The sequence below is a fragment of the Haliotis rubra genome, unplaced genomic scaffold, assembly GCF_003918875.1.
Source record: "Haliotis rubra isolate DU_JTF1 unplaced genomic scaffold, ASM391887v1 Scf532, whole genome shotgun sequence".
Taxonomy (NCBI): domain Eukaryota; kingdom Metazoa; phylum Mollusca; class Gastropoda; order Lepetellida; family Haliotidae; genus Haliotis; species Haliotis rubra.
The window spans coordinates 442,599-469,695 of NW_025767227.1; the positions used below are offsets into that span (position 1 = coordinate 442,599).

The 27,097-nt window shown below is 40.8% G+C and overlaps 2 protein-coding genes across 4 annotated transcripts; both read left to right on the plus strand.

Moving 5' to 3' along the window:
• The first annotated feature begins 332 nt into the window (after positions 1–332).
• LOC124253114 (sulfotransferase 1B1-like) lies at positions 333–17,838 on the plus strand. Of its 2 annotated transcripts, none has more exons than XM_046686830.1 (6): positions 333–449; positions 1,722–1,900; positions 2,926–3,249; positions 4,469–4,572; positions 6,048–6,234; positions 7,425–7,952. In XM_046686830.1, exons 1-6 carry the CDS (start codon positions 436–438, stop codon positions 7,532–7,534), a joined length of 918 nt encoding a protein of 305 aa, XP_046542786.1. In that variant the 5' UTR covers positions 333–435; the 3' UTR covers positions 7,535–7,952. The 2 variants fall into 2 exon arrangements, with proteins under 2 accessions (XP_046542786.1, XP_046542785.1); XM_046686829.1 differs by lacking the exons at positions 333–449; positions 1,722–1,900; positions 2,926–3,249; ... (1 more) ...; positions 6,048–6,234; positions 7,425–7,952 and adding exons at positions 9,554–9,826; positions 10,156–10,334; positions 10,622–10,945; ... (1 more) ...; positions 16,512–16,698; positions 17,184–17,838.
• Positions 17,839–22,707: 4,869 nt separating this feature from the next.
• On the plus strand, positions 22,708–26,718 carry LOC124253118 (sulfotransferase 1A1-like). Of its 2 annotated transcripts, none has more exons than XM_046686835.1 (6): positions 22,708–22,952; positions 23,861–24,039; positions 24,278–24,601; positions 25,223–25,326; positions 25,838–26,024; positions 26,216–26,718. In XM_046686835.1, exons 1-6 carry the CDS (start codon positions 22,939–22,941, stop codon positions 26,323–26,325), a joined length of 918 nt encoding a protein of 305 aa, XP_046542791.1. In that variant the 5' UTR covers positions 22,708–22,938; the 3' UTR covers positions 26,326–26,718. The 2 variants fall into 2 exon arrangements, with proteins under 2 accessions (XP_046542791.1, XP_046542792.1); XM_046686836.1 differs by lacking the exon at positions 22,708–22,952 and adding an exon at positions 23,214–23,446.
• Positions 26,719–27,097: the final 379 nt, after the last annotated feature.

Sequence of the window (27,097 nt, forward strand, 5' to 3'; positions counted from 1 at the left end):
GTGTACGTACAAACGAGCCTCTACGTCTTATTGACAATGTGGGAGAGGTGCTTCACGCCGATGTGAATATTTCAGTTAAATCACTGCATCAGTTTAATTCATTCGGAAAACTCGGGGTAACGAGTGTTTCGTAAACTTGGTTCACTATTGGGGCTAATCTGGGATTCAAACTCATGCGTATTTATATCGCTATTTAGCCCAAAGGGACTCCCAACGAGTGTGCAGTAAACTAGGTGACTGTCTTACGCAACTGTCAACCTGTACCAGTTTAAACAACAATCGTTCAAAGGACTGGCAGTACTCCGTTTTGCTGAATCATCCAATCCTACAAATGTATAGTCACGTGACTAGATCAAACGGAGTCACGCGCTGTGTGAAGCTAGTGTCAACACAAGAGTCGGTGTCAAGCGTAGATAATCACAAGTACCCATTGACATGGAAGGCCAGCAGTGAGTATGCACACCTCAGTAGCTTCAGTTAATGCCTTGTTTTTAACCACCTAACACCATTCGCGACAATAACTGGGTTGTGCAGATGTTATCGGAGTACGCCCCCATAGAAGTGCACTCGGCTTCTCGCGGACAAGCATATGGTAGAGCTAGTCAAAGGGAGGTAATTATTGCGTTTACTTTGGGCAGATTAGTCGTACATAATAGGCTTTGGACGGCATTAAGAAATGATTTACATAAAAGCTGAGAAAAGGATGTCAAGTTTTTTATTGTGAGTAACGCGACGTTTCATGAAGGACTAAAGATATTCTCCGAAACGTCCAGTTCCTCTAAATAAAGAACATGGCATCCTTAATTCCCACCTTTTAACATTTAGTATAAGCGTATATTAAAAAAAACAAACCCAAAAACAACAACAACAACAACAACAAACAACAAAAAACAACCACAGTAACGCATCAGTTATGAAATATAATAAACAGGACTACGAAATATTCTGAAACTGATGCAATCGAAACTGGCCATACTTCTCACGTAACAGTGATCGATAGAGGGACGTATCCTTGCTTGCTTTGGAAGTGGACGAGGCTGTCCATCCGATCCCCTTTCTGTTTTTGCGAATAGAGTCGGATATTTAACCAAATATTGACCGGTAGAATATGACTCGTGCCAGTCTCGGTGTCCGACAGATATTTCCATTGAAAATGCAAATCATATCCTGTGAAAGGCTTGAGATAGTAAAGATAGCGTGTCAGTTTTCTGTAACCCGAAGTAAAATCACGGTTTTAAAAATAGCGCACAGTTACAGCTAGTATAAATTGTATGACAGTCGCATACAAAAGTGACAGTCAAGGTTTCATTGAATTTCGTTTTTTAAACGATATTTATTATCTCGGCATAGATCACGAGCTTCATGCACGCTATCGTAAAGTAGCGATCTTTTCCGATTGCATACTTGACATACATATTAAAATCACGGGTAAGAAGTAGACAACGTTACCTTTATTATGTCGGTAAAAGTACAGCATACTTAACTTTTCTCACACACGAAATAACTGAAAGTGGCGTTAAACCCTACTCATTCTTCTTAGAGGGGCCGTGGGTAATCCAGTTATTAAAGCGTTCGGTCGTCACGCCGAAGGCCCGAGTTCGATTCTCTACAGGATACAATGTGCGAAGCCCATTTCTGGTGTGCCCCGCCGTGATATTGCTGGGATATTGCTAAAAAAAGCGTCGTAAATGCATAGTCACTTACTCACTCATTCTTTTCAGAACTCCTGAGATTCTGGACTACCGGAATGAGAATGGTAATGGATGGTCCTTCTACAAAAATGACGGCGTCCTCCGGAGAATTGGTTCAACCCCTGAGGATGACATTGAAATGATCCGAAAAGTTCAGAAACTCGAACTTAGGGACGATGACGTCTTGATTGCGGCATATCCCAAATGTGGTAAGAACCAAAGTTTCACAATTTTCTGTATAAAGCAGCAATAGATTGTGTGAATAAATGTGGTGGGGAATTCTGCAATAAGCACATAAGAACAAAATGATTTACAAAAAATATTTTTAAAAATCAATTTGTAAAGTTCATATTTACAAACATTTGCAACTTTTGTAAAGATCCCCTGTTATAATATGTCTCCGATGTCTGTGTGAGGAGGAGTGTTATAGACTTCACTATTTCAAACATTTTTTGTTCTATTGAGGGAGTTCATCATGTATTGTAGAAATAGATAATGGTTCTTGGGCGGTGGGGTAGCCTAGTGGTTAAAGCGTTGGCTCGTCACGCCGAAGACCCGGGTTCGATTCCCCACATGGGTACAATGTGTGAAGGCCATTTCTGGGGTCCCCTGTCGTGATCTTGCTGGAGTATTGCTAAAAGGCCTATAACCATACTCACTCACTCATAATGGTTCTTGCATGTGGCATACATGTCTTTATGCATGAAAACTACCGTATATTAATATTATTATCCATTTATGCTTTATGTGACGCGTGAAGAAACAACATACATATTGTCTTTGAATACATTTTTAAAAGTAGGGATAATGTATAATGTTTCTGTTCGCTTACCTCTGTGATTAGGTAGGAACTACTTCTATAAATTCGTATAATTTCATTCAGTCTGCATGTATGACCCTTGTTATATGTGGCAAACCTTGATATTGACTACATGGGAACGAAGGGAGGCAATTCCGTACATTGTAGTCTGACCTTAGGTAAGTGTGTTTGTTCAAAATTGCCACTGTTCAACAAGCAGAAAATGGGTACCCGGTGGGATGTCATATCCTTTTTACCTTCTGGCGCCTCACAGGCAGCTTGGGTTATCCAGCTAATACTGTCTATGATCCCTGTTAGCGCTTTGAGAACACTTTGTGCACTGTGCAGATCATGCTGACCAAAACACAAATACCATTCAAACAGGTGTAATTCACTCACAAACTCACACGATGCTGTCTGTTCCGATCCCTACAGGTACCCACTGGTTGTGGGAAATAGTCACCATGCTCAGGGCCGGTAACTCTGAGTACCAGAAGGAGGCCAAGGAGGTGGCCATGTTGGGGATGCCAAAATATGAGCGGGCTGATGAACTCCCCTCCCCGAGAGTTCTGAACTCACATCTACATTTCCGTCATCTGCCGGAGAAGCTGGCGGAGAAGAATATAAAAACAATCTTCATCATGAGAAATCCCAAAGATGTCAGCGTATCCTATTATAGCCATGTCAACGGAATGAAAGCGAGTTTTAGGTTTGACGGGACGTATTCAGAATATCTGGAACTATTTCTGGAAGGGAAAGGTGAATGATATTTAGATGCTGTTAAGTCATACCAAGCCCCATGGTAAAACAGACCTGTGTGGTATAAAATGCTTATCAACGAGCATTTATAAACTAGTGCTCAAAAGAAAGTATACAGTGTGCTTGACGAAACTTGAAAAGAAAGCAAAAGCATAATATATAAATGAACAATTTCAACGGAGTATTCAAATCTACCGCAAATGTACACAATTTCATTTCATGCTTAGTCGAAAGTTCCGTTTGACTGACATTGAAAGACACGTAGTATCATAGTGGGGAGTCAACAAGGCGTGTCCCCCGCGGGTAATATTGCTGGAATATTACTAACGGCGTAACACTAAACTCACTTACTCACTAAATTTCACCAAATATAGTGCTGTTGTGTAAATGCTGTTCAGTTGCCCTGAATTGCAGTATGAATGTAGGTTCAGATGCCCTGAAATGCTACAATGTGAATGTAGGTTGACAAGCCCTGATGTGCTACTGTATGAATGTAGGTTGAGATGCCCTGAAGTGTTACTGTATGAATCTGGGTTCAGATGCTCTGAAGTGCTGCTGTGTGAATGTAGGTCGAGATGCCCTGAAGTACTACTTTGTGAATGTAGGCAGAGATGCTCTGAAGTACTTCTGTGTGAATGTAGGTTCAGATGCCCCTAAGTACTACTGTGTGATTATATGTTCAGATGCCCTGAAGTACTGCTGTGTAAATATAGGTTCAGATGTTCTACAGGTTTAGATGCCACTGTGTGAATGTAGGTTTAGATGCCCTCAAGTGCTCTTGTGTGAATGTAGGTTCAGATGCCCCGAAGTGCTCTTTGTGTGAATGTAGGTTCAGATGCCCTCAAGTGCTCTTGTGTGAATGTAGGTTCAGATGCCCCGAAGTGCTCTTTGTGTGGATGTAGGTTCAGATGCCCCGAAGTGCTCTTTGTGTGGATGTAGGTTCAGATGCCCCGAAGTGCTCTTTGTGTGAATGTAGGTTTAGATGCCCTGAAGTGCTGTTGTGTGAATGTAGGTTTAGATGCCCCAAGTGCTCTTTGCCATGATCTGGTGCTGTGTCTGAACGGGTATAAACACGCTTTCACTTGTTGCTGTCATGAAGCTCCAGAATGTAGATTTGAAATGTTGCGCTGTTATATCGTTGCTTCAGCTGTCCCATTCTTTTCATAGACACATCCGTATATATACATACATGCCATATAAAAACCCTTCCATGTTTCAGTGAGCAGTGGTGATTATGTCGACTACGTGAAGGATTGGCTGCAAGTGAAACAGGACAACCCGGACTTGCCAATGTTGACATTGTTTTATGAAAACTTGAAAATGGTTTGTAGTTCCTTTACCTATCATCAGAGCTCGATGCGTAATGTTGACAAGAAGGTCATAATGGTTTGCTGGGTACACGGTTTGAAGATGTAAGATGTTTGTGATTGTAAACACGTCAAAATAAACTTGCAAACTCGCACAAATCGAAATTCGGCAAGTGCATGTCATCTGTTGAGATGCTCGTGCATGTGATATTGCCCACAATACTGTATCAAGTGCATCCCCATCGACCATCAACTTCTTGTTCATCCTAAATACCATGAAACACAAGTACATATTTTCGGTATATTTGTGCTGTTACAGGGTTGGGGAAAAGGGCTATCGTTTTGGTGATTTTCATTTCTCGTTTAACAGTCTGATAATATTTTGAAGGTATACTCCTCACAAAAAAATAAGCAACAAGTATTTTCAGTGTAATATCTTTATCAATTTCGATAGCAATTTTGCCGACATGTTACTGAAAGGTAAATATTCAAAGAATACATAACCTTTAGTGACTGTCAAATTAATTTATCTGATAACATTGACAACATAACCCGAACACAACCACACTCAGAAACAACATGCAAAATGTGTGGGATGAATGTGCACCACTCTTCACACATGCACCCTGATCATTGTAAACCTACCTGTAATCATTCCTCTGGCACAACAAGCGGGTCCTAACTTCATTTTAATGGGTGATAATGCCCGTCCATGGATGATAATGGCCGAGAATGAGTTGTTAACGATGTTGTTTAGATCAACAACATCACACATATGGACTGGCCTGCAAGGTCACTTGATCTTAATCCCATTGAACATGCTTGGGACATTATTGGAAGTCGTGTTTACGGTCTCCATGTGCACCCCCAGACTCTGGATGACCTTGAGCAGGCGTTACAGAGAATGGCAGAACATTCCACAACAGCAACTTTAAAGGCTCATTTGGTCAATGCAAAGACGTGTAGAAGCTTGCATTTGTGCTCATGGTGGTCATACGCGTTACTGAACACTGCTTCACTGTCCAAAACTGACTTGAACCTTAATGTTAACATTTTGCTCCATCAATGCAGCACATTTTGCACGACTGTTTCACGAGTACATGCTTTTGATGATTTGTAAGTCTATTATTGCTCAATACCATTTCATTTCATTTTGTTAATCGTGTGTATACATATTTAACCTTTCTATTGCATCATTCCATGATTTGAAATTTCAATAAATGAAAATGTAATGAGACTACAAATTTGTGTTGCTTAACTTTTTGTGAGGAGTATATATCACTAGTTTCTCAGGTATATCACTAGTCCCCAGGTATATCACTATATATCCCAAGTTACTATAGTGTTGTTGTTTTTTTAAGTATACGTTTACTTCTACTCGACTATCCATTATTTCTGAACTTCAGCAACAATGGTATTGCATATAGCGCAAGGGTAAGTTCTCTCTAAAAGATTTGTTTGAAGTGACAACCCTTATTTGTTTTATTTTAGGATCCTGTTAAAAACATCAAAACGGTTGCCGACTTCATTGGCGTGTCTGTCAGCGATGAACTATGTGAGCAAATAGCAGAAGCGTGCAGCTTTAAAAAGCTGAGGGCCGCTGACACTGAAGTCAAGCAACACACTAGTAACCCGTCCGACATCTGGAAGGAGGGTCACCAAGGAATGTATAGAAAAGGTGAGATTGGAATTTTGCCTTGATTGTCTCTTTCCCCCCTTTCATTCATACATTATATGAGGACTGGGCATAGAGTAGGTCCAAGTAGTAATACCGTTTCAGAGTGACAAAAATCTCACCTCAAGGCTGTATGACAAAAGGGATGATTTCAACTTCCCAATTCAACCTTCCTTTCATTTCGAGCAATATTCCGACAGCTCCAGCCTTTGGTGTTTACATTTAGAAACATTTGAGATACAACTGAGCATGCTCTTTTCACCAAGATTTCAAACTCATACCACTCTTGCTCAGGATTTGTTCGATCAAGGTTACCACATTCAAGGCCTCAGTGAAGCTTTCAAAATGTTTTGTGGTAGACATGTGGACGACATTTCAAAATTTGATGCATCAGTGACAAAAATATGACCGATACAATTCCCTATTTTGACTTGTACCATACGTTCCCGAATTAATTCAGGTGAACAAATGACTAGACTTAGAATATGTTTATGATGGGTGCCACCGGTGAGGCAGGATACCTTTTCGCGAACACCTGGTACCATCACTATATGTAAGTGATGCATAGACACAGTCTCTGCCATTCATATCCCATTGTGACAATCACTTGATTGTGTGGCCCTGACTCGAATTTGTTTACAAACAACATTATACAGCTGTCATACTGCTGAAACACTCATGATATAGTCACAATTGTGCAATCGTCGCTGCTTTTAGCAGAGATTTCTTATGAATTTGGAAATGGTTTTGTAGCTTCTATTGTGAAGAGACGCGTACGCCCAATCATTATGCTTTTTGTTGTGAGACATACATAGTTTAGAGTATGTCCAGTTAGGATGTAACTTGTTGGGAGGTCACACGTGGGTCAGAATAGTATTATTCATATCTATAGTTATTTAAGGATGCAATGATACATATCTTACTGAAGGGCTTACTCACGAATACATATGGAGGTATTATAGATCAAACTGATTTTCAGTATTGTTTGCCACAAAATAAAAATAACTTGCTCTGAGGGTAAACTATGTTCGCAGGAAGGTTTGTGACACTCACAAATTACAGATTACTTCTGTGTTACTTACTTCAGGAATTTCTCATGAATGACGTACTTAAGGAGATAGTCAGGTGTTACTTACTAGCCTTACATTTATTACTTATTACCATTGAACTTAAGATATTATGTGCTGTTTCAGGTGAAGTAGGGGATTGGAAGAACTGGATAACAGTTGCTGAGAACGAAATATTTGATAGCCTCATTGAGCGCCGATTTGAAGGGACGGGCATTGTGTTCACGTATGAATAACCGTTATATGGTGATCATGGGGTTGTTGACACTGAATGCCAAATATCATCCAGGACATATCTATGAATACTCGTTTCTATGTTGTATGTGCATGTCAAGCCACAGAGTTTAACCTCTGACACTTCCAAATTATGGTGCTGACACTACAATCAAGGTAAATTTAGGAAGAATCAATCAATGTGGTTACAAGATGGATGAGTGAGTGAGTTGCATTTGTGTTGTGTCATGAACAGGTATCCAACTTATATACCCTTTACATGTCAAAACAACAAAGGGAAATATAAGTAACTGTATACTGACAATGTATTTAGCGGTATTTGTGTTTTATACAGCATATATTTTCAAAAGTTATGGCTTTTAAACTAGTATTATGTGTTACTGTGTATAACAAGTGAACAAGGAATAAAACATATATTTATGAATGTGTTAAAATATTATTTCTGGGTGAGTTTGTTTTTCCGCCGCTTTCGAAGCTTTTGTGGCAGCTTTATGTGTGAGGAAATTCTGAACTTAAGGAGCTGCCCTGAACGAAAAATCGATGACGTCATAGACCGCCGATTTGAAGGAACGGGCATTGTATTCGAGTGTGAATAACGGGTTATGTGGTGAGCATGTGGTTGTGGACTAAGCACGCCTGTACGACAACTTTGGCTACTCATTACAATGACATCTCGGCCACACAGGAGATTTAACTTTTATTGCACATTCGGATCCACGATGAGGACACAAACAAATAGGTTGACATTCATTGTACCATCATAACGACTCTTTGGTGACGAGGGTTTGGACTTTTGGATCCACGATGACGTACATGTGTACATGTGAGGACACAAACAAGTAGGCTGACATTCATTGTACCGTCATAACAAGCCTTTGGCGACGAGGGTTGGGACTGTTGGTATGATGAATGAAAGCAAACAAAACTATTTCCATAAGCATGTCTCAAGGGTTCACCGTTTAAATAGTGACGGTACCAGGTGTTTGCACAAACACATGCAACGGCAAGGTAATTATCAACAGCAGCAATGGAAGATTAGGACTGCAAGCATCAAAAGCAACAATAAGAAATTTATATTCTGCCGAAAAACAGACACAAAAAGAACAAGGATCCAACACCTGATAAGCAGTGGCATGCAAGGTTCCCTTTGGTATGATGAATAAAAGCAAACAAAACCATTTCCATAAGCATGTCATAAGAGTTCACCGTTAAAACAGTGACGGTATCAGGTGTTCGCACACACGTGAGCTTGCTATGTATCGTCGGTCGCACAAACACATGCAAAGGCAAGTTAATTATTAACAGCAACAATGGAAAACTAACTTCGCCATCATCAAATGCAACAATAAGAAATGACATTCTGCTGAAAATCATGCACAAGCAGAACAAGAAGCCCAAAAGGAGAACTTCCAACAGGTCATAAGCAGTGACATGCAAGTTTCCCCTTTTAATGTTCATACGACTGACTGACTGAGTTATGGTTTTACGCCGCTTTTAGCAATATTCCAGCAATATCACGTAGGGGGACACCAGAAATGGGCTTCACTCATTGTACCCATGTGGGGAATCGAACCCTTGTTCATACGAAATCTCTCCGGAGTAAGGTATCGGTTTTGCTATACTGTTTCATGAGCATGTGTTAACCAACCGTTATCAAAATTTAAATGGTGGTAACAGGAATTGTCGATCACGTGAACAAATACAAACGAAGATTGATACGAGTAACATACAGAAAATGCACGTGTGATCAAGAGAAATATTCACTTCTAGTAGACGCGTATGGGAACTTTTAATGCGGGTCGCTGACTCTTTGCTTGCAGCAATTAAAATTTCCTGGCGTAAATAGTGATGAGATGAACAACTCGGCGAACCCACCTGCTATGGCGTAGAGAAGCCAGGAAACATAGTCAGTGTGAACTGGCATTCCCAAAACCAAGGGACGCAACTCTGCATAGCAGATATACTGCAGTTGTTTGCTATGTCAATAACAGACCCTATGTCAGATCTATGACCTGTATAAACAGCCTTGATAACATCGCGTCAGGGTTATAGCTGGGAGACATCCTCCCGTGGCTCAAGGTTCAGCGTCTGCTTCCCCGTCTCTCCTGCCCCAGAACCAACACCTACACAGTCGACAGGAACAGTGTTGCTTCTGAACAGGGAACTGGTACATTTGTCAGGGCTATCCGTCTTAAGGGAAGTAGCAGAGTCACGCAAGGGGGACACAGTTTTGTGTTGAGGAAAGTCAGTTACAAGCGTTGATCACACGCACTGATCAAAATGGAAGGTCAGCGGTAAGTACTTGTTCCTCTCGTTATTCGGCGTGCATACAGAGCTGGCAAGGTGTCTATTCCATCAAATTGTAACAGCAGCTTATCTTTCACTATTGTATTGATGTCATTTATTTAAATGCGTCTATCACTCAATTAAATGCACACAATGACGTCCCTTGCAACGGCAAGAATCTACAAGTCGAAAGCCAGGTTCAACATAATATTGATCCTCGGTTTGTAGGCACCATAGTCACTTTTGTAAGTAGCAACAAGCAGTTTTCTCACACAAGTGATTCTAAACCGTCCTTTAAAGCGGCGTTAAATCAAACCAAACAAGTAATTCTTCATAGAACTCCCGAGATTCTGGACTACCGGAATGCGAATGGTCATGGATGGTCCTTTTATAAAAATGACGGCCTTCTCCGGCCGATTGACACCACCCCTGAAGATGACATGGAAATGATCAGAAAAGTTCAGAAACTGGAACTTAGGGACGATGACGTCTTCATTGCGGCATATCCTAAATGTGGTAAGAACCCAATAATGTACTCAGTCTGTATAAATGAATAAGCTATTATGTGTAAAAATGATTTTGAAATCTCAAGGGAGCAGATGGTTCCATGAGACGAGAAACTCATGACCACACACCAGGCAACGAAAACATGCAACAGTGCCGAATCTTACCTGATTTGTGATCGCCGCACTGTGTAATTCATGCTGACAAAAAAACAACAACAAAACAAATACCATTCAAACAGGCGTAAACCCCAGTTAACTCACCTATTCAGATCATGCTGTCTATTCCGATCCCTCCAGGTACCCACTGGTTGTGGGAAATCGTCTCCATGCTCAAGGCCGGTAACTCTGAGTACAACAAGATGGCTAAGGAAATCGCCATGTTGGGGATGCCGAAGACTGAGCGGGCTGATGAACTCCCTTCCCCGAGAGTTCTAAATTCCCATCTATTTTTCCGTCATCTGCCGGAAAAGCTGGTGGAGAAGAAAATAAAAACAATCTTCATCATGCGAAATCCAAAAGATGTCAGCGTATCCCTTTTTAACCATCTTAACGGAATGAAACTGAGTGTTAGGTTTGACGGGACGTATTCAGAACTTCTGGATCTGTTTCTGGAAGGAAAAGGTGAGTGATGCTGTTACGTCATACCAAGCCTCAAGGTCATATGGCATAATGGCATAATATGCCTATCACCGTATGTTTACCTGTTTATATTAATCTGAAGACATAATAACTGCTGTATCTAATTAACATGTAACAAATAGCAGATATAATGCTTTAAATGTCATTGTCTTCAACAGTTAAGCCTGATATAGTTCACCATGTCTCGTTTAAGGCGCAAGAGTTCGCTGTGAAATTTGTGACCGTGGGTTTAAAACCCGGCCATGTTTATAGGCTTGCTTGCACCATATCCGTCCTCGTGGGTTTCAACAAGGTTGAAACATCTGGGACCTGCATTACTTCGGGCTTCCCTCCATCCTTAAGCTAGGACGCCGTGAGACGACTGATGTGCCTTTTCAAAGCAGCATTAAAGTCTCACTCGTCCCAGCATGACTCTGCCAGTCGTTTTGTGGTTCTCAATGCAAACATTTACACTTAAATTTCTTAAATGACATCCTTTAGCGTAACTCAAAGTGAGTTTTCTGTTACCTGACAGAAAACATGTTCAAAGAAACAATAGTAGCCTTTCCTTGTGCATCTGCATTTGCATCTCGATTGAACGCCAAAGTCTAGAGTAACGCCTAGCCTCTGGGAGTGTGTACCTGTCATGCAAACAGGCAACTTCATCACACTGAGGCACCCGTGAAGAGCCACCTCGTCGTGGTGGGTGCTGGGTAACGCTAAGCGCTCTTCAGCCCCCCGTTGTGGACCCGGGGGTATATTTGGTCCACCAACCCGTTTGCCGTGGGTTGCGCCCCTGTGTCGGTGGAGGACGGGAGTCTGGTGATTGAGGGTACTGGTTCCAGGACGGGTGGTTGAATGGGCCCGGTTCAACCAATCGGCTGGTCATGCCATGCCCTGTGCATTGTATCTCATATTGCACAAATGTTATTTCACTAAATGATCCTGTGTTTGGTAATGGCCAAATTAATTCACGGAGCTTATTATTGATTTCAAAATTCAACAAATGTTAATTTTGCCTAGAGTCGTATGCCCAGAAGGCGGTGGCTCATGGGCAAATTCAGTGGAATAATTATTCTGTTAGTTCTTCTGCTGGAGTATATCATCTGAGTATCCTTGGTGCTGCAAGTCTGAAACCCCCTTGTTTTTAGCATTGTCTTCATGATACTCCGTGGTAGGTGGGGAGCTCAGATGATGAACTATACTACATTAGCTATGGCTTACACAACCCCCCTTAAAAGAAACAAACGTCAGCCTGACAGTGCTGATGATGAACCTCGACCGTCCAACTCAATCGAATATTGGCCACGATTTCTCGTTATTGAGACTCTTGACAAATCACATATTAAATTGAACCCTTTTGCCGTATCAAAAGGTATACATGGTATCGCAGGTGAGGTCAGAAATATCAAACGATTGCGTTCAGGTTCTCTACTTATAGAATGTAGCAGAAAACAACAATCCACCAACCTGATGTCTACTGAGTTGCCCGTTGGAGTTCCGGTCTCGGTTTCCCCGCACAGGACTCTGAACACAAGCAAAGGGATTGTCAGAGATTGAGATCGATTGTTTGCTGATATGACTGAACTTGATATGGTGTCAGAAATGAAAGAGCAAGGAGTGACTTTTGTTAAAAGATTTATAACCCGAATAAACTCTGAAACAAAACCAACTAATACTTATCTCTTCCATTTTTCTTCTCCAACCATTCCAAAATCAATTAGAGCAGGATATTGCAATATCAGTGTTGATACTTATATCCCCAATCCACTAAGATGTTTCAAATGCCAGAAGTACGGACACGGTGCCAATAACTGTACTAACTTGGTAACATGAGCTCATTGCAGTGAGAAAACTCATGTTACTGAGGATTGCAATAATACCATTAAAAAATGCGTCAACTGCTCTGGGACACATCCTTCTTTCTCTAAACACTGTCCAATCTGGAAGGAACAAATGGAGATCAATAAAATTAAATTTACACAGAATATCAGTTTTGCTGATGCTAAGAAACGTCTTGTTCCCACACCGGAACCAAATACATCTTATGCCTCAATTACGAGAGCACCCTCTGTCGTCAGTCACAAAGCAACTGTATCCACTTCATCAACACTGTGCCAAACTGATCTGACATGGGTGGATACAGAAAAACCTTAACACTCAGACTGCTGAATCAATTCCAAAAACAGTTCAAGTTCAGTCACGGTCATCTACTTAAGAACAATCATCGTCATTATCATCACAGCCCATACCAAAACATCAATCACAAAATAATGGGAATCATCTTACCAAAAATAAAATCAAAGCCAGAAATGATTTGCAAAAATGTCAAAGTAGCAGAGCCTCCAAAGGTTCAAATGACACAATCCAACTTTTTAATAAGTTCGGATCCTTAGAGGACATGGATGTGTCCGAAAATATCCAAATTAGGGCACATAGCTTGTCGCCCTCAAGAAAAGCAAGGGGTAGACCCCCAATAGGCCCTCCAAAGAAGTAGTTTCTTCACATATTATTCAGTGGAATTGCAGAGGCCGAAAGACTAATCTTAATGAACTGCACCTATTAGTCCAAGACTTTAAACCTTCAGCATTCTGCTTGCAAGAAACGTATCTCAAGCAGACAAATACTTTTAACTTCCGTCACTATAATGCATATCATTATTTTTCTCCACCTGGTGATAGGGCCACTGGAGGATCATCAATCCTTGTAAGGCATGATGTTATTCATAGCCCTGTTACACGCAAAACTAATCTTCAAGCAGTTGCAGTGCGAATTACTTTGAACATTACACTTACTCTGTGTTCATTGTACATTCCACCTTCATCAACTCTTCAGCAGGCTGATCTACAAACTCTCTACGATCAACTACCCAAGCCTTGTATATTCATGGGTGATTTGAATGGGCACAACCCTCTCTGGGGTGGTGTGACCACAAACGCAAAAGGACAAGTTTAGGAGGATTTAATTTCAAATAATAATTTACGTATATATAATGATGGTACAAAATCATATTTACATCCTGGCACAGGAACATATTCAGCTCTTGATATGTCAATAACTGACTCCAACTTACTGAATGAATTTGAATGGTCAGTTCACGATGACCTCTGTGGAAGTGACCATTTTCCTACTTTACTAAAACCTGTAACCCCATCTGATATTCCTTCATCATCAAGATGGAATTTTAGAAAGGCTAACTGGCCTCTTTATGAAATGCTGTGTGTTACGAAACTTAAACCTGAATTTTTTGTTGATGTTCCTGATGCTATCAAATGTTTTTCTGATGAACTGAACATCATAGCTGATGAGTGTACACCAAAGTCATCTGCAATTCCACATATTCGAAAACCTTGGTTCAACGATGAGTGCAAACAAGCTAGGAAGGCAAGGAAAAAAGCAGAACATTATTTCCGTCGCCACCCTATGGTGCATAATTTAAATAAATTCAAAATTATGAATGCTTAAGCGCGGCGTACCTTCAAACAGAGGTGTGGAACATGGTCCAGAGAATTAAAGGTAAAGGTACTAAATCTAGCATCCATCATCATAAATATGGACATCAATTGCTAACCGATAATCAGATATTGCAAATAAACTGGGTGAAACTCTTGCTAAACATTCTTCCTCTTCTAATTATGTGCCTAAATTCCAACAATATAAAAAGCAACAAGAAAAGAAATCTATTAATTTCAATTCAGATAATGGGGAAGATTATAATGAACTATTTTCTATTCATGAGCTCCATACTGCTCTTGAACAAGCTCACCATACTGTTACAGGAGCTGATAACATACATTATCAACTCCTGAAGCACTTACAAGAATCCTGTCTAGAGACTTTTAAAAATATTTTTGATGATATTTGGACGTCAGGTAAATTTCCTCCCTCATGGCGTGACGCTATAGTAGTACCAATACCTAAAACTAAATTTGCTTCCTGAACGTAGGATCATATGTGGTACACTTGATAATGTACTGTCCTGAAATGGGTTCCAATACTCACATGCTCCTTTCTGAATGTGGGCTGAAAGGACCTGCTATTCTTTTTTTACAATGTGGGTTTGAACATCTTGACGTAATCTGCCTGAATGTGGGTTTGGATGCTTTGATGTGCTGTGCCTAAATGTACGCTAAAACTCTTTGAAATGCTGCTCCATGCAAATGAGTTGAAATGCTCTGACCTACAGTTTCCTGAATACGGGTTTCAATGTTCTGACATGGTAGAAATTCTGTGACGTGATGCTGTCAAATATGGACTTAAACGATGTTGCCTGACTGTAGTTTAGATGTTCTGACTTGTTGTTGATGGACTGTAGGTCTAAACGCTCCCAGGGTCTGCTAAGTGAATGTTGACTTAAATGCTTGAGTTTCTTTATGAATGTGGATTTAACTGCTCTGGAATGTTGCTATCTGAATATGGTGCTCCTACGTGTACAATGTTCTGACGTTCCGCTGGCTGAATGTAGATATTAATCCTCTGAAGAGCTGCTCCTGAAAGTCGGTTTAGATGCATGCACATGATGCTGTGTGAATGTGGGTTCAGATGCCCTGGAGTGCTACTGTGTGTATATCGGTTCAGATGCTTTGATCCGTTACGGTGTGTCTGAATGGGTCTTTCACGATTTAAAAAAATAAATAAATTCTACACGCGTCTTTTAACACTCTAACGTATTTCTCTGTCAGTATGTTTTTAAGCAATCTGACGAGCTGGTCCCGGAATTTTGGTTTGAACTGATTCTTAAATACGATGTATGTCGTGCACCTATGTGGACGTTTGTGCGAATGAAAGAAGATTTTAATTCTCTGACGAGCTACTGCTTATACAAAATTCCTTCCAATGTTTCAGTGGGCATTGGTGATTATGTCAACTACGTGAAGGATTGGCTGCAAGTGGAACAGGACAACCCGGACTTGCCAATGTTAACATTGTTTTATGAAAACTTGAAAAAGGTTTGTACTTGACCTAGATGCCTTATGTCGACAAACTGGTCATAATGGTTTGCTGGGTACATGGTTTGAAGATATGAATGTAAACACTGGGGGTTCATCACAGTAATTGATGACGTTCAGCTGGATACGTTTATTTAACTTGAAATTCGCAGATAACTGCGTCATGTGTATGTCATCTGATGAGTTGCTAATTGATATGATGCGTGTGATATTGCCTATAACACCCGTATCAAGTGCATTAACATCGATCATCAATTTCTTTCTCATTTTAAATGCTATGAAACATATGTGCATATTTCAGTTAGTCTGTCAGTCGTTATGTGCTGCTGTCGCAGGGTTTGAAGTAAAGTGGCGAGTGTTTTGTTAGTTTGTCTTTCTCGATTAATAATCTGGTAATATTTGGAAGGTATATAATTAATTCCTTGTAGGTATATCATTATATATGTTTAGTTAACTGTACTGGGGCATATTTTGCTATTTAAACATACGTTTACTTTTAGTATACTGGACTGTCCATAATTCTGTATTTCTTCAACGACAATTGTACTGCATATAGTGCAAAGGTAAGGTGTTTCTACAACCCTTCTTCGGGATGACAATCCTTATTAGGTTGATTTTAGGATCCTGTTAAGAACATCAGAACGGTTGCCGAGTTCCTTGGAGTGTCTGTCAGCGATGAACTATGTGAGCAAATAGCAGAAGCGTGCAGCTTTAAGAAGCTGAGGGCTGCAAACACTGAGGTCAAGGAGCACACCAGAAAGCAATCCGACGTCTGGAAGGAAGGTCACCAAGGACTGTATAGGAAAGGTGAGATTGTCCTTTAAACCTGTTTGCCATTGTTTTCTACGTGCCGTTCATACATTAAATCGTGTTGGGCCAAGTACTATTACTGTTACTTGTTGTGAGAAGTACGTGGTTTAGAGTAGGTCCAATTATGATGTTATTTGTTGTAGGACACACGTGCGTCAGAATAGTATAACATCTGTAGCTATTTAAGGATGCAATCATACATATCTTACTGAAGGGCTTATTCATGGAAACATGGATGTATAGGTCAAACTAATGTACAGTATAATTTGCCACAAAATACAAATAACTTGATCTGAGGGTAACCTAAGAGGCAGTGTTCAGATGAAGCTTTGTGACACTTACAAATTACAGAACTGTTTCTGTGTTACTTATTTCAGGAATTACTCATGAATGACGTACATGAAGTAGTTAGTAATGTAATTACTTATTGGCCTGTATTTTATTACTAACCTTTGAACATAAGAATTAATGTGCTATTTCAGGTGAAGTTGGGGATTGGAAGAACTGGATAACAGTTGCCCAGAACGAAAACTTTGATGATGTCATTGAGCGCCGATTTGAAGGAACGGGCATTGTATTCACGTATGAATAACCGTTATATGGTGATCATGGGGTTGTGGACACGAAACACCAAACCTTATCCAGGATATATCTATAAATGCTAACCTCTATGTTGTAAGTTCATGTCAAACCTCAGTGTTTAACCTCTGACCCTTTCAAGTTATTTTGCTAACACTGAAATGGAGTTAAAGTTAGGAAGAATCAATCAATGTTGTTACACGAGTGAGTGAGTTGTGTTTGTGTTGTTCCATGAACCGTTATCCGACTTATATACCATCAAAACAACTGAGGGAAATACACTCTTTACAAAAAGTAGGGGAACCTGAACTTTTAATTTTGATCAAGATGTGATTGAATCCGATATATCTCTCAATTATTTCAATCGTAAATTTAAACTGCAGTTCCTCTACTTTATTTAAGGAGTCTATATAAGAAAATGTATATTTACAATGTATTTACCAGTATCTGGGTTTCATACAGCGTGTATTTAGAACTTTAGACTTGAAACTTGTAATTTATCATAATGTTACTGTTTGTTACACATGAACAAAGAATAAAACAAGTCTATGAAAGTTTTATATGTCTGTAAATACGATTTCTGGGTGAGTTTGTCTTTACGCTGCTTGACCCTTTTTCGTGGCAACTTTAAAGCAGCTGTTGCTTGTTTGGTGGAACCCTGAAACACGTGTAAGATGCTTAATCACAGCCACGGTGACCCGTTAGTTTCGATTCCTCAGTCACAGATACTAGCACGCCTTTCCAACACCTTTGGGGCGGTTGAGTTAAGGTGTTCGCGCGTCACGCCCAAGGCCCGGGTTCAATTTCCCACATGGGTACAATGTGTGAAGCCCATTTCTGATGTCCCCACCGTAATATTGCTGGAATATTGCTAAAAGCGTCTTAAAACAAGACTGACATCAATCACTCACTACAACACCTTTGTTCACTCTTTACAACACCTTTGACCACTCGGCCACACGAGAGATTTCACTTTTATTGCACACTCTGATCCACGACGATATACATATTAACACGGAAAGATTGGACAAAGTTTTACCAATATTTTATGACATCATATGGGTGGGTGAGTGAGTGAATTAAGATTTTCAGTTACATCGGCAATATTTCAGCCATATCGTGACTAAAAACAAGGTATAATTTCATAATAAATACGGGAAAATTATTAAACTCTGTCAACGAAGGACAGTAAAGTAACTAGTTTATCACAGATTTCAATTCAAAACTAATAATGAACTATAAAACATTATAACTATGTATGACAATACAGTATAAAAACAGGCTATGGATTATGACATGATATGTTATTGAAAATTGGAAATACAATGTATTACAGACTAACTGACCACGTTCCTCAATCTTAAACCTGCCATGGGTCACACTGATAACGAGCATCGGACTTAATCCGGGACCAGTATCTATTAAAGCTTATAGAACCAAGGTGCAATACGTTCATCTGTCTTTACGGCTGTTTGTATTCCACGTTGGCCAAATCACGTGCGTGCCACATATACCTTCGTGGCATCCTCGCGACTGGCCATCGATGGTTAGGTTACTGTTTAGGAATGTTTATTTGATAATAAATAATAATTCTACGTTATTTTGTTAGGTAGGTGGAATTGGGTTTAACGTTGTGCTTGAGAATATTTCGCTCATATGACGACGTGCATTCGTGTGTATGTGTATGTGCGGCTGCTTGTACTAGCCCAGACTGAAGCTGGTTTTATAGTGCTAGCCCACTGAGATACCATGACGCAGTGAAGCATGAATACCCCACTCAGACACATTATACTGACTCCGAGCCGACCAGTCCTTGTTGTACCCATTAATGCCGAGCGCCAGGCAGGGACCAACAAGTACCATATTTTAACGTCTTTTGGTATGACGCGGTCGGGGATTGAACCCGCGACCTTCCAGTCTCCGGGCGGACGCTCTTACCGCTACACCACGGAGGCGGTCACGTTGGCTTGTGGCTACTGTAGATTGTATAACGTGTGTCGGATATGTGGAACGTGGCGTCGTTTAATATCTTTCTCAATTACTCTGTATTACTGTTTAGGAATGTTTATTTGATAATGATCAACTCTATGTTGTTTTGTGGCTATTATAGTATGTATAGAGTGTGTCGTGACCCTAACAATGCATTACGTGCCAACACTATGCTGTTCAGTGACTGTTGTAGAATGTACATTGTATGAATGCCTACTGGGGTGATGTGTAGATTGTATAGAGTGTGTCGTGACCCTAACGATGCATTACGTGCCAACACGATGTTGTTTAGTGACTGTTGCAGAATGTACATTGTACGAATGCCCACTGGGTTGATGTGTAGATTGTATAGAGTGTGTCGTGACCCTAACAATGCATTACGTGCCAACACTATGCTGTTCAGTGACTGTTGTAGAATGTACATTGTATGAATGCCTACTGGGGTGATGTGTAGATTGTATAGAGTGTGTCGTGACCCTAACGATGCATTACGTGCCAACACGATGTTGTTTAGTGACTGTTGCAGAATGTACATTGTACGAATGCCCACTGGGTTGATGTGTAGATTGTATAGAGTGTGTCGTGACCCTAACGATGCATTACGTGCCAACACGATGTTGTTTAGTGACTGTTGTAGAATGTACATTGTATGAATACCCACTAGGTTGATGTGTAGATTGTATAGAGTGTGTCGTGACCCTAACAATGCATTACGTGCCAACACTATGCTGTTTAGTGAGTGTTGTAGAATGTACATTGTATGAATGCCCGCTGGGGTGATGTGTAGATTGTATAGAGTGTGTCGTGACCCTAACGATGCATTACGTGCCAACACTATGCTGTTTAGTGAGTGTTGTAGAATGTACATTGTATGAATGCCCGCTGGGGTGATGTGTATAGATTGCATTACGTGCCAACACTATGCTGTTTAGTGACTGTTGTAGAATGTACATTGTATGAATACCCACTAGGGTGATGTGTAGATTGTATAGAGTGTGTCGGGCACACTGACTATTACATTGTGTTATGAGGCACTATGTTGTTTGGTGCTGCATGACTGACTGACTGACTGAGTTTAGTTTTACGCCGCTTTTAGTAATATTCCAGCAATATCACGGCGGGGGACACCAGAAATGGGCTTAACACATTGTGCCCATGTGGGGAATCGAACCCGGGTCTTCGGCGTGACGAGCCAACGCTTTAACCACTAGGCTACCCCACCGCACCTGGTGCTGCATGAACGCTCACTGGGTTGATATGTATAATATTGAACTATTTACCTTGAAATGTGATTGATTACTATAATTGTAGCACATACTATTATTGAATGATAATGTTAAAATGATCATGTGACCGGTGTGTAATAAAATCCTTGTTTATTTATCCAGGTGTTGTGTTGTGTGTGAGTTGGTATTGTCAGACCTCTTGCCAAGCGAGCTGATTCCCCAACATACGCGTTTTAATATACATATGTTAGCACACAAGTACTTAGGTTGACATTCATTATACCTCCAGAACGAGCCTTTGGTGGCAAATGTCTGTTGTAGTCTAAGTCACTTTGGTATGAAAAGATATATGGAAAACAAAACCATTTCCATAATCAGAAGAAAGGTCTTCTCATAACTATTGTATTAACACAGAGGAAACTGACAAAGCTTAACAGATATTTTATGGCGGTACATGTTATTGAAAACTGTAAGTATCACACACTAGTTACCACGTTCCACTATTTTATACCTACAAAGGGTCACATTGATAACCAGCATAGGTCAAAATCTGGGACGAGTGTCTGTGAAGCAAGTAGGAGCAAGGTGCATTACGTTTATGTATATTGTATGTTTATATCACACCTGCCAGGGGTCACATTCATAACGGTAGCATTACGTTTATGTATATTGTATGTTTATATCTCACCTGCCAGGGGTCACATTCATAACGTGCATAGGACAAAATCTGGGACGAGTATCTGTGACGCTAATAGAAGCAAGGTGCATTACGTTTATGTGTGTTGTATGTTTATATCTCATGGCCAAACCACGGGCGCGTCACATATACCTTGGTGGCATACTCGCAACTGGCGAAAATTGGAAAATTCACTCACTCAGTTCAGGTAAAAATTTGATGTGAAACACAAACACGCGGAGATATGCCAGGAAGTGCATTGGCTTTAGAGAGAACACAATCTATCTGTGCAATTTTATTTAGATCAGAAGCAAGGTTGTACCGTGTTTACTTATAGCCCCTTTCTATGACAAGACAGCAGCAAGGTTGTACCGTGATGACTTATAGCCCCTTTCTATGACAAGGCAGCAGCAAGGTTTTACCGTGATGACTTATAGCCCCTTTCTATGACAAGACAGCAGCAAGGTTGAACCGTGGTGACTTATGGCCCCTTTCTATGACAATACAGCAGCAAGGTTGAACTGTGATGACTTATAGCCCATTTCTATGACAATACGGCAGCAAGGTTGTACCGTGATGACTTTTAGCCCCTTTCTATGACAATACAGCAGCAAGGTTGTACCATGATGACTGATAACCCCTTTCTACACCAATACTGTAGCAAGGTTGTACCGTGATGACTTATAGCCCCTTTCCATGACAATACGGCAGCAAAGTTGTACCGTGATGACTTATAGCCCCTTTCTATACCAATACCGTAGCAAGGTTGTACCGTGACGACTTATAGCCTCTTTCTATGACAAGACAGCAGCAAGGTTGTACCGTGATGACTTATAGCCCCTTTCTATGACAATACAGCAGCAAGGTTGTACCATGATGACTGATAGCCCCTTTCTACACCAATACTGTAGCAAGGTTGTACCGTGATGACTTATAGCCCCTTTCTATGACAATACGGCAGCAAAGTTGTACCGTGATGACTTATAGCCCCTTTCTATACCAATACCGTAGCAAGGTTGTACCGTGACGACTTATAGCCTCTTTCTATGACAATACGGCAGCAAAGTTGTACCGTGATGACTTATAGCCCCTTTCTATACCAATACCCGAGCAAGGTTGTACCGTGATGACTTATAGCCCTGTTCTATGACAATACAGCAGCAAGGTTGTACCGTGATGACTTATAGCCCCTTTCTATGACAATACACTGGCTTATGTGAACAGTTAACGTGGGTCGCTGACACATTGGAAATATTACACTGGAGAGTCCTTTTTTTGTCGGATCTTCTTAACTGATGCTTGAAGCAATTAACAAATTCCTGGCGTAACAATTGATCACATTCACCATTCATCCAACCCAGCTACTCCTGTGGGAATAGCGTGGGGATGCCTGGAAATTATCCAGTGTGAACTGGCCTTTCACAAAACACATTAAATATTTAGATAGGTTTTTTGTGGTGCCCTAAGGGACGCAACTCTGTACAACGAATATATTTCACTTGTACTTTTTATTCTAGATCCATGACTTGCATAAACAGTAAGAGAGTGTCAGGTCGACTGGATCTAGCCTCAACATCCTCGTGTAGAGCTGACCTTGCCCTGCTCCCCTAGAATCAACACTTACACAGTCGACACGAACAGGGCTCCTTTTTAACATGGAACTCGAACATTGGTTGGGGTGATAACTTCTTCAGTTTCGTAGCCAAGAGTAACGGGTGTGTGTTCAAGAAAGTCAATCACGAGCGTTGGTCGCAAGTACTGTTCATTATGGAAGGTGAGCGGTAAGTACTTGTTCCTCTCATTATTCTGCGTCAGTGCAGTCCTCTATTCCCACCTACACCTATGGGTATGGCGTAGAGAAGCCAGGAAATATATTCAACTGGCATTCCACATACCACCGTCATAAGTTTTCGGGGTGCCCTACAGACGCAAGTCTGCACAGCGAATATACTGCACTTGTTTGAATAACAACTTGAATAACGTACTTTTTTTCTAGATCCATGACTTGCATAATCAGCCTTGATAAGAGCGTGTCAGGTCGACTGGATCTAGCCTCAACATCCTCGCGTGGAGAAGTCCTCGCCCTGCTCCCCTAGAATCAAAACTTACACAGTCGACACGAACTGTGCTACTTATTAACAGGGAACTGTAACATTGGTTGGGACGGTTCTCCCTTCGGAGTAGTAGCAAGTCACGCGATTGTACACAGTTGTGTATTGTAAAAAGTCAGTTATACGCTTTGATACCACGTACTGATAAATATGGAGGGTCAGCGGTGAGTACTATACTTGTTCCTCTGATTATTCTGTGTCAGTGCAGTCCTTTTTTCCGTAGCCATCTTGTTTCCAAATGAGGAGAATTGGTCACGAGTGTACGTGTGCATTATGTTAACCACAGGGGAAGTAATCTTTAAATTTAAAATTGTAACTGCAACTTGTCTTTCACGTTTCCATTGATATCATTTATCTAAATGCGACTGTCACTCAACTAACTGCACATTCTTGCGTCCCTTACGAGGGCTAGAATCCACGAAGTCCAAACCCAGGTTCGACATAATATTGATCCTTGGTTTGTGGGAAAATAGTCTTTTCTGTAAGTAGCATTAAGCAGGCTCCTCACACCAATGAATACAAACCGTCATAACATTCAAAACAGCGTTAAATCAAACCCAACAAGTGATTCTTCATAGAAACCCCGAGGTTCTGGACTACCGGAATGAGAATGGTCATGGATGGTCCTTCTACAGAAATGACGGCCTTCTCCGGGCGATTGTTACAACCCCTGAAGCTGATATGGAAATGATCCAAAAAGTTAAGAAATTCGGACTTAGGGACGATGACGTCTTGATTGCAGCATATCCCAAATGTGGTAAGAGCCAAAGCTGAACAATGTATTGTATGAGTGAGTAATCTATTGTCTGAATGAATGGGTTTTTTTTAAAACTGAGCAGGTGGTTGTATGACACAACCTTGAGTGAACCCATCGATCTACCAACATTACTTAACCTAACCTTTGTGAGCTGGGCACCGTGTAGATCATGCTGACCGGAACACAATCACCATTCAAACACTCACTTACACTATGCTGTCTATTCTGATCCCTCCAGGTACCCACTGGTCGTGGGAAATTGTCAACATGCTCAGGGCCGGTAACTCTGAGTACAACAAGAAGGGGAAGGAAATCGCCATGTTGGGGATGCCGAAGTTTGAGCGGGCTGATGAACTCCCCTCCCCAAGAGTTCTAAATTCCCATCTATTTTTCCGTCATCTGCCGGAAATGCTGGTGGAGAAGAAAATAAAAACAATCTTCATCATGCGAAACCCCAAAGATGTCAGCGTATCCTATTATAACCATCTCAACGGACTAAAAGTGAGCGTTGGGTTTCACGGGCCGTATTCAGAATTTCTGGATCTGTTTCTGGAAGGAAAAAGTGAGTGATGCTGTTACGTCATACCAAGCCTGATGGCCATAACAGAGTGGGGTGGTATAATGAGTTTATCACCATACATTTACTTGTTTATATTAATCTGAAGGCATAATTGCTATGTTTAATTAACAGTTACAGAAAAAAGCAGATATTCTACTAATTGTCCGTGTCTTCAACCGTTAAACCTAATATAGTTTACGTTGTCTCGTTTAAGGCATCACAATTCACTGTGAAATTTGTGGGTTTGAACTGTGGGTTTCAAACCAGGCCATGTTTATAGGCTTGCTAGCACCATAGCCGTGCTTGTGGGTTTCAAAATGGTGGAAACATTTCGGACGTGCATTACTTCCGGCATTCCTGAAGTGCTACTGTGAGAATGCAGGTTCAAATGCCTTGAAATGCTTACGTGTGAATGTAGGTTCAGATGCTCTGATCTGTTACTGTGTCTCTGAATGGGTATTTACACGCTTTCAGATGCTGATGTCATGTGAGCAACATGCTCCGACTTGAATCTTGGTTTGAAATGCTGCGGGTGGCATATCGTTGCTTCACCTCTGCCATTTGTTTCATAGACACATCCGTGTTTATACATACATGCCATTTAAAATTCCTTCCATGTTTCAGTGATGCTTGGTGATTATGTCGACTACGTGAAGGATTGGCTGCAAGTGAAACAGGACAACCCGGACTTGCCAATGTTGACATTGTTTTATGAAGACTTGAAAAAGGTTTGAGTTGAACTAGATGCCTTATGTCGACAAGATGGTCATAATGGTTTGCTGGTTACATGGTTTGAATATTTGAATGTAAACACTGGGGGTTGATCACAGTGACTGATGACGTTCAGCTGGATACGTTCAGCGTCATGTGCATGTCATCTGTTGAGAGTTGCTAACTGATCAAGTGCATTAGTATCGATCGTCAATTTCTTGCTCATTTTAAATGCCATGAAATATAAGTGCATGTTTTTGCTTGTTTTTAGCAGTTTTGACGTGCCGCTGTCACATGATTTGAGAAAAGGGGCGAGTTTTTTTTCAGTGTGCATTTCTCGTTTAACAATTATATTTGGAAGGTATGGCATCAGTTCCTAGGGCATATCATGGTGTATCTTTAGTTAACTGTACTGATGCTTATTTGTTATTTAGTTATACGTTTATCTTCAGTGTACTGGACTATCCATAATTCTATATTCTTATAACATTTTTTTCGGGATGATAACCCTTATTCCTTTGATTTTAGGATCCTGTTAAAAACATCAGAACGGTTGCCGAGTTCCTTGGATTGTCTGCCAGTGATGAACTATGTGAGCAAATAGCAGAAGCGTGCAGCTTTAAGAAGATGAGGGCCGCTGACACTGAAGTCAAGCAGCATACCGGTAATCCGTCCGACATCTGGAAGGAAGGTCACCAAAGAATATATAGAAAAGGTGAGATTGGCCTTCGATCCTGTTTGTCATTGTTTTCTACGTTTCCTTCGTTCATTACATAAAGACCGGAGACAGAAAGGGCATGAAGTGGACCTCACGTATGGCGTACTTAGGGAGGTAATTACCTTAGGGACTTTATCATGTATTGTGTGACTTTGGACTTCAGAACTGATGTGCTGTTGTTGTTTCAGGTGAGATTGGGGACTGGAAGAACTGGATAACAGTTGCCCAGAGCGAAAAAATTGATAACGTCATTGAGCGCCGATTTGAAGGAACGGGCATTGTATTCACGTATGAATAACCGTTATATGGTGATCACGGGGTTGTGGACACTGATTGCCAAATATCATCCAGGAAATATCTACAAACGTTTAGCTTTATGTTGTATGTTCATGTCAAACCACAGAGTTTAACTTATGACCCTTTCACATTATATTGTTGACTCTGAAACCGAGGTAAAGTTTGGATGAATCAATCAATGTGATTCAAGATGGATGTGGATGAGTGAGTTCTGCCGTCAAGAATTGTTACCCACGTAATAACAGCAAAGGGAAATATAAGTAACTGAACATTTACAATGTATTTACCGATATTTGATTTTTATACTGCATGCTTTTAAAAATGTTATGGAGTTGAAGCTTGTATTACTGTTTATGACAAGTGAACGAAGAATAAATCATATTCATGAACATAATTTCTGGATGAGTTTGTTTTTAGGCTACTTAGGCCAAATTCCGTGGCAGCGTTATGTATGAGGAAAGCCAGAGCTGAAGAATCCGTTGCTTGTTTGATGGAACCCTCGAGCGTGTTTGATGGAACCCTCGAGCGTGTTTGATGGAACCCTGGAACCCTCGAGCGTGTTTGATGGAACCCTCGAGCGTGTTTGATGGAACCCTCGAGCGTGTTTGATGGAACCCTCGACTATGTTTGATGGAACCCTCGAGCATGTTTGGTGGAACCCTGGAGCGTGTTTGATGGAACCTTTGAGCATGTTTGGTGGAACCCTCGAGCATGTTACTTGGAACCCTCGAGCGTGTTTGATGGAACCCTCGAGCATGTTTGATGGAACCCTC